This window comes from Rhinolophus sinicus, chromosome 8 (genome assembly GCF_057876585.1).
Source record: "Rhinolophus sinicus isolate RSI-liver-muscle chromosome 8, RSI-T2T, whole genome shotgun sequence".
NCBI classification, from domain to species: Eukaryota; Metazoa; Chordata; class Mammalia; order Chiroptera; family Rhinolophidae; genus Rhinolophus; species Rhinolophus sinicus.
Genome location: NC_142508.1, coordinates 61,245,207 through 61,259,106, shown reverse-complemented (window position 1 = coordinate 61,259,106; position 13,900 = coordinate 61,245,207). Strand labels below are relative to the sequence as shown.

At 41.4% G+C, this 13,900-nt stretch overlaps 1 protein-coding gene across 3 annotated transcripts in view; it reads left to right on the top strand.

Moving 5' to 3' along the window:
* The window catches only part of HYDIN (HYDIN axonemal central pair apparatus protein), a 289,372-nt gene that overhangs the window by 136,462 nt on the left and 139,010 nt on the right, over nucleotides 1-13,900 (top strand). For all 3 annotated transcript variants that reach the window (XR_016022033.1, XM_088800246.1, XM_019757602.3), the window contains exons 19-22: nucleotides 2,122-2,360; nucleotides 5,137-5,410; nucleotides 7,190-7,333; nucleotides 11,725-11,868. Coding sequence is in view for 2 of the 3 variants with exons in the window: in XM_088800246.1 (XP_088656372.1) it covers nucleotides 2,122-2,360; nucleotides 5,137-5,410; nucleotides 7,190-7,333; nucleotides 11,725-11,868 (801 nt within the window). In the remaining variant the exon portion in view is untranslated. The remainder of the gene's footprint in view (nucleotides 1-2,121; nucleotides 2,361-5,136; nucleotides 5,411-7,189; nucleotides 7,334-11,724; nucleotides 11,869-13,900) is intronic.

Here is a 13,900-nt window from a genome sequence, read left to right as displayed (position 1 = left end):
TGTCTGGTATATTTAGCATACAATCCAAAGGTTTCAACATTCTCTGCTCTGGAAAACATCTTGTTCTTTAGATTCTCTGAAGCACTTTCACCCATATCTCCTTCTGACTTGAAATATTGTTGTTTACATGTTGGTCTCCGTGTGTGTCATTACTGTCAGCTTCTTGGGGGCAAGGAATGTGCTTTGGACATTTTTGTGTCTCCTGTAACACTTGGACCTCAGAGCCATTGAATGTGTATTTACTATATTTAGTTGAAAAGTTCTAAAAACAATTTGCTTATCAAATTTGTACATAACTAAGAGAGATTGGAGTAGTAGCTATTAAGTCAAATATCAGGGTGTTAAAATATCTCAATAGACTGAAAATTTATAAAAATAAATATAAATAATAAGACCTGAATTCAAAAATACAAAAAACAAAATTAGGAACATCATAGGTGTGTTTAACAGTGAATCACACACAGCTGAAGAAAGAATTCATGAACTGGAAGATAGCTCAGAAGAAATTCAAAATGAAGCAGAGAGAGCAAAACATTGGAAAATGCAGATGAGAGACTAAGAGACAGAAAAAATACATTAGGAAAGTCATACACGTATATAATTGGAGTAATGAGAGGAGAAAGAGAATGAGGCAGAAACAATATTTATAAAGGCTGAGAATTTTCCAGAAATAAAAGATATCAAACCACAGATTCTAGAAAGGTAGCAAATTCCAAGCAGCATATGCAAATAAACCCATAACTAGACATGTTAAGGTGAACCTGCGCTACAATCAAAGATAAGGAGAAAAGCCTTAAAAGCAGCCTGACAAAATAGATGTATTACCATCACAGAAGCAGAATTTATATTTTTAGATTAAATAAGATTCTTATAGCATGAGTCATTTTATATGATTTGACATCTTAAGCAAATTTCCAACTTCCTTTGGAACCTATTTGTACCATGTAAGGTTTTCTTCTAAAGCTGGAACGTAGGATTTGAAGGACTGTTAAACAAAAGAGAGAGATTCAATGTATCCTATTTAGTTCCAAGGGCATGGACCAAATACTAGTATATGGAAGGTCCAAGAAACCCAAATATGTCTCTACTTAAGATAAGGAGAGATATCTAACAGTCTGAGTTATTAGCACCTGGAGAAAATTACCTTATATAAGAAATGAATTCTCTAACCTCAAAGGACTTGATCAAAAGGCAGATACAGTAGCTCATTTATCAAATATTTAGTAAGCACCTACTATGTACCAGGCATAGTTATAGATGCTGGGGCTATATCAATCAACAAGAGCAACAAGAACAAAAACGGCAAAAATCCCTTCTATGGAGAGCTTACATTCTAGTGCAAGGGCACAGACAAGCATAATAAATAAGTCGATCATGTACAATGTTAGAAGATAATAAGTGCTGAGGGGGAAAAATAGAACGGTTAGGTAAAGGGCATCAAGAGTACTGGGGGAAGGGTTGCAATTTAAAAGGCGATGATCAGAGTAGACTTCATTGAGAAGTATTGTTTGGCCTTGAAAACGAGTGTGAGCTGTGAAGATTTAATCAGTCAAAGGGAACTGATTGGTGAGAGTTGCTTTCAACTCTATAATTTAGTTGTATCACATATTTCAGAATAAGTATAGAATTTTAGCAAATAGAAATTTATTATTATTAAATAATAGAAATCAAGACAACATCCTATATTGTGCCTATTAATGAAAGCTGTTCATCCTCACCGTAACATCATAGAAACTTTGCACTGGAAAAGCATTTCTTTTAAAAATTCCAAATTCCAGGAAGTGTGTTGTGTCTTCTATTGACACGCTCAGAATTTGGTGATTAGAGCAGATAATTAGTATCAGCTTGTTAGAGACCTGGGCTGGCATCTAGACAAAGAGATGTAAAGAATCTTCACAGAGCATTCAAAAGTAGAATTGTAGATTTGCTCTGAAGAATCAAATTGCTTTTTGAAAAATGAAAAGTCCACAAACAACCAGCTGTTTTGATTTGAAAAAATGATGTTTGTCTCTGATGTTGAGTTCTGCATTGCCCGCCATTTTAAGTATAGAAGGGCTTTGACACGTGCAGAGGGAAAAGCCAAGAATATCTTCACTGTGAACTTGTGGTCTTGTGTTGCAGGCACATAAAAAGTCCCTTTGGAGAGTTGAACCCAGTGAAGGCGTGGTTCCCCCGGAAACTGATATTCAGCTGACAGTGACGGCCAACCTGAACGATGCACTGACCTTCAAAGACGTGGTCATTTTGGAAATTGAAAATAGCAATACCTATCGGATTCCTGTCCAGGCTTCAGGAAGTGGTTCCACCATTGTTTCAGATAAGCCCTTTGCTCCAGAACTCAATTTGGGAGCGTATTTTAGGTAGGGATGAATTTTCATCGATATCACATCTGTTGCATAAGCTGAACATCACCTCTACTTTAGAAAATTACTTTCAATAGAACTAGCCGTCTCAGTCCCTCCCCTTTCCAGTCTTCACTTTCCCCCTCCAGATGGGTACAGCAGACCCAGCAAGACACTTCCTAGTCATAGCTTGGTTGCATTCTCCACGCTATGTCCCACACTCCAGAAGAGACGGTTCATAGGACATGCATTATTCTCTCAAACTCTCAGTGGCTTCTCTATGACCAATTTAGAACCTCAACCATGATTTCTCCCCTTTGATTCCTGTTAATCTTTCTCCATGGATGTTGAAAATACAGATACATCTTAGTGGTAACCTAACTAGAGTATAACTAGTAAAGTGAAAATTTATTGCAAATGTTTCTTATCAGGAATTGCAAAGCCAGTAATTTTTTTTTTTTTTTTTTGGTATTATGACCTCTGTTTGCCTCCCCATTATAGCACCAGTAATCAAGATGGTTGCAATTGCCTCCACCTGATCACTCAGGAAAAGCTACAGCATCTAAATATTTAAATAAAAGGTGGTAGAGCATAGACACCTCTGTAAAGAATGAGCCAAATGTGGCTTTAAAAATGTATGAAGTCTGAATGCTAATGGGGGAGGATATGTGTGGGGATTTATTCATGGTTTCTAGAAGAGTCGTATGACTGTCTGGGGCCAGATGAATTTGTACCTGTCATCACAATACTGTGAACAAATCTCAAAGGGGTACTCCTGCTTTCTAGTAGCAGGCCCTGAAACCAAGATGGACACACTGTGCTTAGAGAACATGAGTATGACAAAAACCACTGAGAAGCCCCCCACAAACCCATCCAAGCCTCCTTTCCTCTGTTGTATCTACAAAACATGGCACCTGATTGAAAATACCATAAGCCACTAGGAATTAAGTAATAGGCAAGTCAGATAGTTGAATTGCGTGTTTTTAGAGAAGCATCCATTACAGATTTGGATCAACGAGATATAAAAATGCACCTCTCTGCCTGTCTATTGACTGTAAGCTAGAGCATTTTGTCAATGTATTCTATACTTCTAGTTCCAAATTTCTTTGTGAAGTGCACTCACGTATAATTATAGAAAATGATATACTGTGAACCAGACTTGGTTATGTGTTCTCTTTAATCTACAAATATTGTCAAATAGCCCCAAAAGATATTCCGTCACTTGCCTGGAATTGAGAGGTTTAGTCTATAGTTTTCCTATGAATATAGAAGCAAACTGTGGCTTTTAGCTGCCAATTTCCCCTCTGCCTAAACCCTATCTTTTTTAAAGGACATAAAATCACGATGCCAGCAATCTCCAGAAGAATCATCCAAAGCAGAGGTGCATAAACTGCAACCCATTGTTTCTGTAAATAAAGCTTTATTGGAACACAGCCATACCCATTTGTGTACATATATTTTTTTATGGCTGCTTTCACACCACAGTGGACAATTGGGCCACAGTGACCATGTGGCCCCAAAAGTTTCAAATATTTATTATTCAGCCCTTTACAGAAAAGTTTGCCAGTTGGGGGCATATAGGTCTAAAAAGTTACCCATATGCCACCTCTTCTGATTACATGTTTTTGAGCAACTTCCTTAAATTTTCAGTTTCTATTATTTCTTCATCTATGGGAGTAAAATGGGAGTAAATATAGTTTTTATTACTGGGTTGCTGGGATGGTTGAAAGATACATTGTGAATAAGTGGCAGAGACCCTGCCTACTTTATATACAACGTACATTATTTATTGTTTTCCCCAAAACTACTGAGTAAAGCCTCCAGTGAGCATGCCCTGTGGACACATACCTAGAATGAAATGGTTACACCTGACAACTGGCAAATACTCCTGATTATTTATCTGATGCTTCAACTACCTTACTAGATATGATATAATTTCCTGGGGAGGAACAGATGGGATAAAATTGCAAAGCCTAATAAAATTTTAAAAACAGTTCTGAGATGAGTTTTCTCCCTGAAAGAAAAAAATGTTTTAAGTTTATGAATCAGTATAAAAGAAATTCCAAACAAAAATACATTTGAATCACCTTCCCTTCTAGGATCTTAGAAATCCCAGTGTTTACCAAAGAGCCAGATATTTGTGGCATAGATGAACGAGGGAGTGAAATAGCAGCATCTGTAAAGCAAGTTAGTCTGAGAAAAAATGACCAGTACAGCTGGTATTCTGGTCCATTACAGTCCTCTTGACCTTTGGTAAGGCTTAGAGGGTATGTGTCATTTCTCTTTGAACTCCCCTTCGAATGGAGTCCATCACAAGACATTTCACTCAGTCAGTAGAAATTTACTCAATATAATTTGAAATATGCTTCTCTTCCAGTAGGCATTTTGCTTTCCTTTCACTCTTTAGAACCATTTCTCGTAAATTAGAAGTTGTTTTCACATGAGCTGTGTCTGTGTGTTCTGTGATGGACTTGACCTGCTGCGAAAGACTGAGGCTGGGTGGGATCACTTTCCCACGGCCCCTTCCCTAGTGATGACAGCTCAGGGGCCCAACCCAGGTCCCTGACTTGAGTCTCTGGACCCCATGAGTCGGTGCTACTTTGTCCCACTGCTATGGTATCTCCTAGTAGCATCATGATGTAGCCTCCCTACGTTAAAAACATGTAATAATAATAATAGTATCTATTTTGTTGCTCACTTTTAAAGTATTTCCCGGGGGTCAAATCCCAAGGGTGAAGAGCTAAACACAGCATCCGAAGCTGAGTTCTCTCTATACCTGCCTCCTCTTTTCCAGCCTGGACACCTGTTACTACCGCTTCAAATTGACCAACAAGGGACGTCGCATCCAACAGTTGTTCTGGATGAATGAAAATTTCTGTCCCCAGAAGAAGCTGAGCAAGAGAGGCCTAGCTAAGAAGGGACTTGCTAAGGGCCAGCACCAGCACCAGGGCTCCCAGGCACCCAGGGATCCCCACAGCCCCGTGTTTCAGCTCTACCCAGTCAGGATGGAGCTGTACCCAGGCCAGTCCATCGATGTGATACTCGAAGGCTATTCTGCTACTCCCAGGGTAAGAAGATAGCATATTTAGAAGCTGCTTTTCTCCTAAATAAATCTTTGCTCTATCTGTTTCTTGGGAGAGTTCCTTGATGTTTATTTAAAGAAAGGATATGGCTTCTCAAGGATTGCATGCAGCACTGGGTTACCATGGCAGCACCCACTGCTTTCAAGGTTCAGCTTTGCTCACTTTTCTCTTTGTTTCTACAGCTACCATGAACCCAACCTTAATACATTAATTAAATCAGGTTCTCACCCCCAGGGTCCAGTGACCAGCCAGCAAGTCTCTAGGAGGGGGATATTCAGCATTCAGCCAAAGCTGAGTCTCTGATGAGGCTTAGCAGCGTTCATGTTTATTCAGGAAGGGTGTTTGTATAGACGCTCTGGGCTGCCTTTCCAATCCCGGCAGCATCCCTGTACCATACTGGATGCCCAGTATGGGGCATCCCTGTTTCCTTCCCTCTCAGCCTGACCTAACAGCATCACATTTATAATTGTCTTTTTGTGTGTCAATAAAAGAGCCGCGTTTCTCTTCAGCAACTCTGAAATTCTGCTCTTACTAACATTTTCACCGCTCTGCTGAAACATTTATGCAGATCCAGGCCATGGCTCTGTTTTTTCCTGTTCCCCCACGGACACTGGAAACCGTCAGAAACCCAAGAGAAACTTCCCAAATCACTTGGGAGCCTCTCCTACCTCACAAACGCAGATTTTGTGAAGGAGGGATGATGTTTGCTTGAGCCCCTCCTACTGAACTTCCCCCCACACACACACACCCGAAGTAGGAAACAATAAGAACTTTATCGTCCAGCAGACAAGACGGCCAAGCTGGTCCATTGCTTCACTGCGGAATATGTAATGTGGTCATTCGTGCTGGTATTCAGGGGTTCACCCAACTGTCACTGAGTATGTACCGCGAACTCAGCCAGGCCCGCAGAATGCCAGCGTGAATAGAATGCGGTCCCTCATTGCAAGACCCTGGCAGCCTGTGGCAGGAGCGCGTTGATAATGTGACTGGAGCTGACCATAGTTTTAAAGGCATTCCATCTGCGCTGCTAGGGTTCTAAATTCAGTTTAGTCTTTACTAAAAGCTTCTCTGAATGTTCTCCCAAGTTATGCTGCATAATTGAATTCGTTAACATCTGAAACCTGAGTGATCTTCAACACAAGCTCTTCATGGTGTAAGTCCACTTGCGGTCCTTTCCACTTGATAAAAATCTGGACCCCTGGGGGCCAAAGGAATATTCATTTCTGTAGCATGATTTTTAAATATTGTAGTCTGAGAAGCAAAAGTTTTCCAGCCACCGTTTCTGACTGGGCTGATAAGCAATATTAGGTTGGTGCAAAAGTAATTGCGGTTTTTGCCATTTTTAACCATTTAAACCGCAATTACTTTTGCACCAACTGAATGTAACAACCACTGAACTATAAGCCCAGAAGGATTTCGTCTGCCTTGTCCCTCACGGTCCGGGATGTTCAGTCCCTAACAGTCCTGATCCATAACTATGCATCTTCCATATCTATCTGTGTATATATTGGTTGAGCAGAATGTAAATTGACTGTGTCCTCAGGAGCAGTCAAAAGGAGACACAAGATCATCCAGGACTTATTTAGCCCATCGGACATTAGTTGTGTGAGAGAGCGAGCACCATCCCTGAAATGTGCTGTTCAGGAAAATGGGCTCTTGCCCAGTGCCCCCAGGCAGGGAGTTGACAATCAGTTTGCCGCTGGTTGAGAATTAAGTTTTCTGAGCTATGGGTGTTCCCACAATGCTGGTCTGTGTCGTCTGCAGGTAGTCACAGAAAAGCTGGTGTGTCACGCCACCATCGGGGCGCAGAAGGAGAAGAGCTTGGTGATGACTGTGAACATCATCTGTGAGTTTGTAGCACCGCTGATCCAGCTCTCCGCCAAGCAGCTCACATACCGACTAGAGAAGGTCAGTGGGGCTGTCCTGGGGAGGGCTGGTGCTGCAGCAGGGTGTCAGCACGGTCATGTTTTCCCTGGAGAAGCGAAAATGAATGGGAAGCCTTTGCACCCACACCCAGCCTAAGTTCCTTTCAGCTTCAGAGGCCAATGCACCTTCAACTAAAAACTCTGAATCAAAATCTTCATTCCTTTGAAAAGTAAATTGCTACGGAAATTCTGCTTCCATCATCTCTGAGGCATAAGACCAAAGTGAAGGGGTATTCCAGTGCGCTGAAAATGCACTGTAGTCGATCATTTTACTTGGTAGAATAAACATCACAGTTTAGAACGGGTCGGAGTAGAATTATTGATAATTATAATCGTGAGAAGAGCTACCACTTACTGACTGGTTTGTGCTAGTCACTGAGCCATGTTCATTAACACATTTCCCCAGTTGTTCTCACAACAGTCTCTGCTGCAGCTTCTGTTATCATTCCCGTGATACATACGAGGAAACCAAGATACAAGTCAGGCCATTATGCAGCTCACCTAACACTGCTTGAGATAATCAACTTAAACTATTTGATTCACATTCTTAAATTATATGGCTATAAATGTCCATGACTTTATATGGCCAATAAGGGCAAGCAATAAATGGGGAGGCAGAGGACGGGGAGAGATGCAAATGACTAGTGCTCAGGGCAGAGAGTCGGGCTAGTGAAGAGGTGAGGGAGGTACCACAGTAGGACTTGACCTACTCAGCAAGCTTCCATCACAGTGTTATTTACCATTCAAAACAGATGTGTATGGAATGTCTCTTCCAAGCTGGTGACTGTTGGTGCTGAAAATCTGGTGAATCCGCCAGACATGGTCAAAGCTAAAAGACTGATTGAGGTCACAGACTGTAAACAAATTATTAAAATTTAGTTGTTTCAATTACAATTCTAAACAGTCCTATGAAGAAGAGGTAGAATAAGGTGCTGTGAGAGCACGTATCAGGTGACATGGCCTTATTAGTACCTGTGATGACAGATGGCTTCCTTGAGCAAGTGCCTCAAGTTGAGACTTGAAGGAAAAATGAAGTTAGTCTGGTGAAGAGAGAGAGGGAGAGAATGCTAGGCAGAGGGAGCAGCACACATGAAGGGCCTGAGTTAGGAAAGAGCTTGGTGAGCAGAAGGACCTGAAAGGCTGCCTGAGACAGAGGATGTGCCAAGCATGACATGAGGTCCATCTAGAGACGCGGGCAAGGGCCAAAGAGTGTGGCGTGTTCTGGACTTCGGGTTGTGTTCTGGGTGGCCACTGGACAGCTTTAGGGAGGAGAGTGACATAGTCAGATTTATTCCATGAAACATTTACACTGGCTGCTGAGTGGAATATGCCAAGCACTGTGTCGGGTGCTAGGAGTACGACAGTGAGGATGGTCCCTTCCTGATGAACCTCACAGCCAACTGGGGAAACCAAGCATTAAGTAAGCCATTGGCCCATAGTGTGATCTGTGCTCTATACGAAAGGACTGGGTGTGGCAATGCCTGACCGGTCATGGGGGACCAGCCAGGGTTCCTTTCATTACCTGGAGGCTTGCAGGAGAATGGTAAAGACCCCTGATTCTGGTAGAGGATTTCATCATACTTTCTTCACATTAAATAAGTATCTTTTGAGCACCCACCATGGGTACAGTGCTCTGCTAGGAGATGAATAAAGGAGCTTATCGTTGAGTAGGGGAGGTGAGATATACAAGTTCAATTCAAATCAACAAATACTTTTTTGAGCACTTACAGTGAATGAGGCAGCAAAGACAGCAAAAAGCCTGGCTTAACAGACTAGGAGGGAAAGTAGACACTGAAGAAGTAGAATAAAGGTTTCAATTACAGGATGCTAACCTAATTGTGACAAGCTCCATGGGACATATAAAAAGAAAACACTGCAAGAGTTTCTGCTACGTTATGAAGCTTTCATTGCTATTTTATAGTCTTCGTTTTTTAAGTAATCAGGAAAGATATTTATTGGCAACAACTGCATCGAATTTAGTGGTATCATATTTTCTCTAAATATTCTCAGAGAAAACTCAGTGAATATTTATTGAATAGCTATTCTGTATAAGACATTATAGTTATATTAAATACGCAGCTTAGTTTCTTATTAGACTTTCTTTTCTGAGCCCGTAAATACTCATAAAGGATGTGGATAGTGTTCCTTTTCTTCTCTTTATATCTTTAAGCCTTTTAAAAATAGTCTGTTCTTGTTTAAATGTCTATTGTTTGAATTTATTACAAGAATAAAATAGCAAATATTCTAATGTGGCAGTAACTTATTGAATTAAAAAAAGAATTGCGTCACACTCCGTTTGTTTTTTTCCCTTCTCTCCTTCCCCTCAAATATCACAAGTTTGATATCTAACTATTGTTATTTTTCATTGTTCATTTCCTGCTCACATTTAATCTGTATGAGGTACAATAAAAAAATGCAACTTCATTACCCAGTGTGTGCAAGAGGCCTGTGAGGTCTCAGTGTTCAGATTTAATTATGTAACACCCAATTATCTATTCTGTTTCCTTGTTTGCAGTTCAAGGCAGTGGATCTGATTTTGTACATTAGACTATAATGATACCAACACTGCCTACAGGAAGAATTTTTCTGTAACCGGTGCCTCAGATTTGATATACTTTATAACTATTGTACCATTCATAAGCCACAGAGATGAAACCACATCTTTGTGGAATTGAAAAGGTCAATTGAAACCAGCAGCCAGTTTGCTTCATGAAGTCTAGCAGGAAATCCTGTCTCCTGATATTTGGGGAGACAAACAATCCAGAGTGAAAGGGGTCATTTTAAAATAGAATGGGTTGTCTGTGCATCGACTCCTTCTCATCACTAACCTCTAAATGGCCTCTTGCCAAAACCAACCAAGTGTGGCCTCTTCACTTCAAAGCTACCTGCAGTGACACAGCAGCCTGGGGGAAGGTCACTGCGTGGACAGTTCCCTGTATGTGCCCAAAGTGCTGCTTTATCCCTCCCCCAAACTGTAGTATGCAATGTGCAAGTGCAACGTAAGTCCAACACCTGCATTACTGTGTTAGAGGGAGGGAAACGGTGGTAGGCGTCTCATGGTAAGTGCCAGACCAAACCCCTGTACAAGGGCTAATGGAGAATACCTGAGGCAGGAGGCTCACACCAACTGTTCTGGACTGAATGGTTGTGTATCCCCCCGACCCCAATTCGTATATTGGAGCCCTAATCCCTAATGTGATGGTGTGGGAGGTAGAGCCTTTGGGAGGTGATTAGGTCATGAGGGTGAGGCCTTCATGAGTGGGATTAGTGCCCTTACAAGAAGAGATGAGAGAGAATATCTCTCTCTCTCAGCCATGTGAGGGCACAGTGAGAAGACAGCCATCTACAAGCCAGGAAACGGGCCCTCACCAGACCCTGGATCTGTTGGCACCTTGATTTTGGACTTCTCAGCCTGAAGAACTGGGAGACATAAACGTCTGTTGTTTAAACCACCCACTCTATATTTGTTATAGCAGCCTGAATGAAGCTACAATGGGTGCTGGTGACCCAAGCTCCACTGGAGTCAGGGGATCCAGGAAGCACAGTGAAAGGAAGACTATACTGGACAAAGAAGTAGAGATAGAGTCAGATGAAAATGTGGAATCAGGAGGATTTAACTAAAAGCAGAACAAGGAGGAAAAAGCAAATCAAAACAGAGACCTGGGAAAAACAGGCTAGAGTTGTTGGAAGAGCCAGGGCATGATGGGAGGGAGATACTCTTTGGAGGCCATGGATTGAGGCCTCAGATCACCTCCTGCTGATATTATATGAAAGGACTGCTTTTCTAGGGCATGCAAAAAATAATGTGGACCCCCAACTTCAGAATGAGAAAAATCCAGTCTGACCAGAAACTTCTGGCTCAAGATCCATTTCTGATGCTTTCTCCAGCTGAAAAATTAAATTTGATATGTTCAACAGAGTGGAAAGATGCCTCTAAATCAACTATCCCAGTGTTATCAGGAAAAGTTTAGAAGAAACAGTTATAAGCATTTGTCAATATAATAAGTTAAGTATATTGGCAAATTGGATATTTTAAGCATGGAAAAAAATATTGTAAAAGGACAGTTCTTCCACAAGATATCACTAATGTATTAGACTTTGTTTTATGACACTGTGGAAACTGCTATAGTAATTGTTCTATCCAGAGGCATGGATTGTGTAGGTATTTTTAACCAGGCAACAAGAGAGTAAGAAATCTAATCTGCGTTTTCTGACTTCTGTAGGTTCACTTCTCAGTAGTCCACTATATATTCCACATGGTTTATCTAAATCTCTATAAGAGAAAAAAAGAGTATATATTATGAGACTTTTGTTACTAAAGGCTTAGTATGTTTACCATAACTTGGTTTGTTTCCACTTTTTCTTTTTTCTCAGAAACCTAACGCTATCTTGGAACCTGATTACCAGCCCTTGGTCATGAAGAACATTTCCACCTTGCCCGTGACTGTGTTGCTCTCAACAAGCAGACCCTTTGTTGTCTGTGAGACTGACAAATCTCCGCTGCCCTTAACTTCTGAGGTAACGTGACGAAGGACCGTCCTCACAGCTGCTGGGGCGTGGGGGGGGGGGGTGTAAGAAAGGAAGAGAGTAATGTCACTGACTTCAGTCCATAAAAATGCAAAGAATCCAGGAAACAAAGAATACAGAAAATTTTAAAGAAGTCATAAATGAATTCCAATATTGATCAGTAGAAAAACTATTAGGAATAGCGTAAGAACTTCTGGCTCTTTATGATGACCCTTTCATTCCTGCCAATTAGAATGAAGCTGATCTTTAGAAAACAGTGACTTCACAATAATGATAGTAAAGACCTTTTAATTCCCCTCCCTCAAATCTGACCAAAACTTCATACGCAAGGAAATGAGGAAATAGCCAAAGCCCGGTCCCTAAACCAGACCAGCCAGGCCATCTCCAGATACTGAGAAAGCTGAGCCGGTCTGAGGGAGGAGGCTTGAGCTCCCCAGGCCACCAGTCTGGGGCAGGATGCAATGTTCTCTACACATCCCTGCAAGATCATATCCGTGATCCTTTGCTGGGCATGAGGGCAGCAGTGGGAATGGCTGGGCCATGGGACAAGTGGCACGGCAGAGCTGTAACAAAGGAGGATTGAAGGAGAAACTAGACCCACATACCGTCAGCTAGTGGAGAAGTGGTATAAGGGAAGAAAGCAGGGCAAGCAACAATTGTGAGATCTCAGAAGAGGGAGCCCGTGACTTAAGGAGAGTTGCTATGAGTCACATTCAGGGAAATGGATCTTTGGGGGAGGTGGGGACAGAGCCACTTAGTGAGAAGGTGTTGCAGATAGTATCCAACTGGCAACTGTAAACTGTACTGCTGTCTTCTCCTGACCCTCCCACCAATTCTTTAGCAGGTTTCATTCAAACATGAGCTGGGGAAAAAACAGCTAAGATCTTTAAATACAGAAATAAAAGGAGGAAATAATCATAAGGAAGAGGCAGATGAAAACCTACTGCAAGGGGACTTAGGCAAGGAAGAAGACCAAAACTCTAAACATGTAGTTCTCTGTGTCTCAGAGAAATTGCAGATGATGTGACCTGGTCATTAAAATAAGCTCAAGGAATGAATTACAAGTGTTCAAAGAGCAGATAAAGAGTGAACTCACAGAGCAGAGGACAACAAATGGGTGAGAAAATGAAAATTCAGACACAGGCAGCTTTCTCAGTGTGAGCGGTAGATTAGACCCATTCTTGTCCCTCCTGAAATCTTAATAAGATAAACATAGGCATGTTCAAAAGGAAAGAAGCCCAGAGCAATACAATAGAAGGGAAGAGGGTGGTGTAACCAAATCATGAGAAATTTAAACAAATTCTAGAAGATAGAATGGAGTGGGTTGGCAAAAAGGCACAAAAAACCTGCAGCCTAGAAAGTTCTCCATTGAGGCTGCAAAGATGTGGGAGTCATTCCGCCCAAGTAGCTTGGGCTCAAAGGCAACACGTGTGAGCAGAGTGCTGAAAATAGAGAGATTCCATGGGCACCAGACAGCTGTCCCACTCGACCCCACACAGAAAACACAAGCAGCTGGCTTGGATCCCAAGACAAGAAAGATAAATGCTCTTCCCCAGAGAAACAGAAACTGATCAAAACATTTTGGAAAAATTTAATGTTTCTAGTGTCAGTGTCGGCACCCTGAAATAATCCTGGTTATCTGGGGTGTGTCTACTGCCTGATCATCTCTTCTCTGCCCAAGGAAACTGTTCTGTAGACCAGCCCCTACTGCAAGAATTGAGAAATGGTTGCCTCTGGATTGTTGGGACTCCAGGGTGGGTCAGGAACTACTTTTTCTTATAATAACTCTTATAGTAGTTTGACCTTTTATATTATTTGCCTGTATAACTTTAATAAAAACATACATATAATTTAAAAAATAAAGAGTTTCTACAAATCAGCAAGAAAAATACCAGTAACCCAATAGAAAAATAGGCAAAGGAAATGAACAGAAAATTTCACAAAAAGAAAATTTTTTTTCCCTATCAGGTTGGAAAAGAGCAAAAAATGCATAGTGCTTTGTGTTAGGAAGGGCATGTGGAAA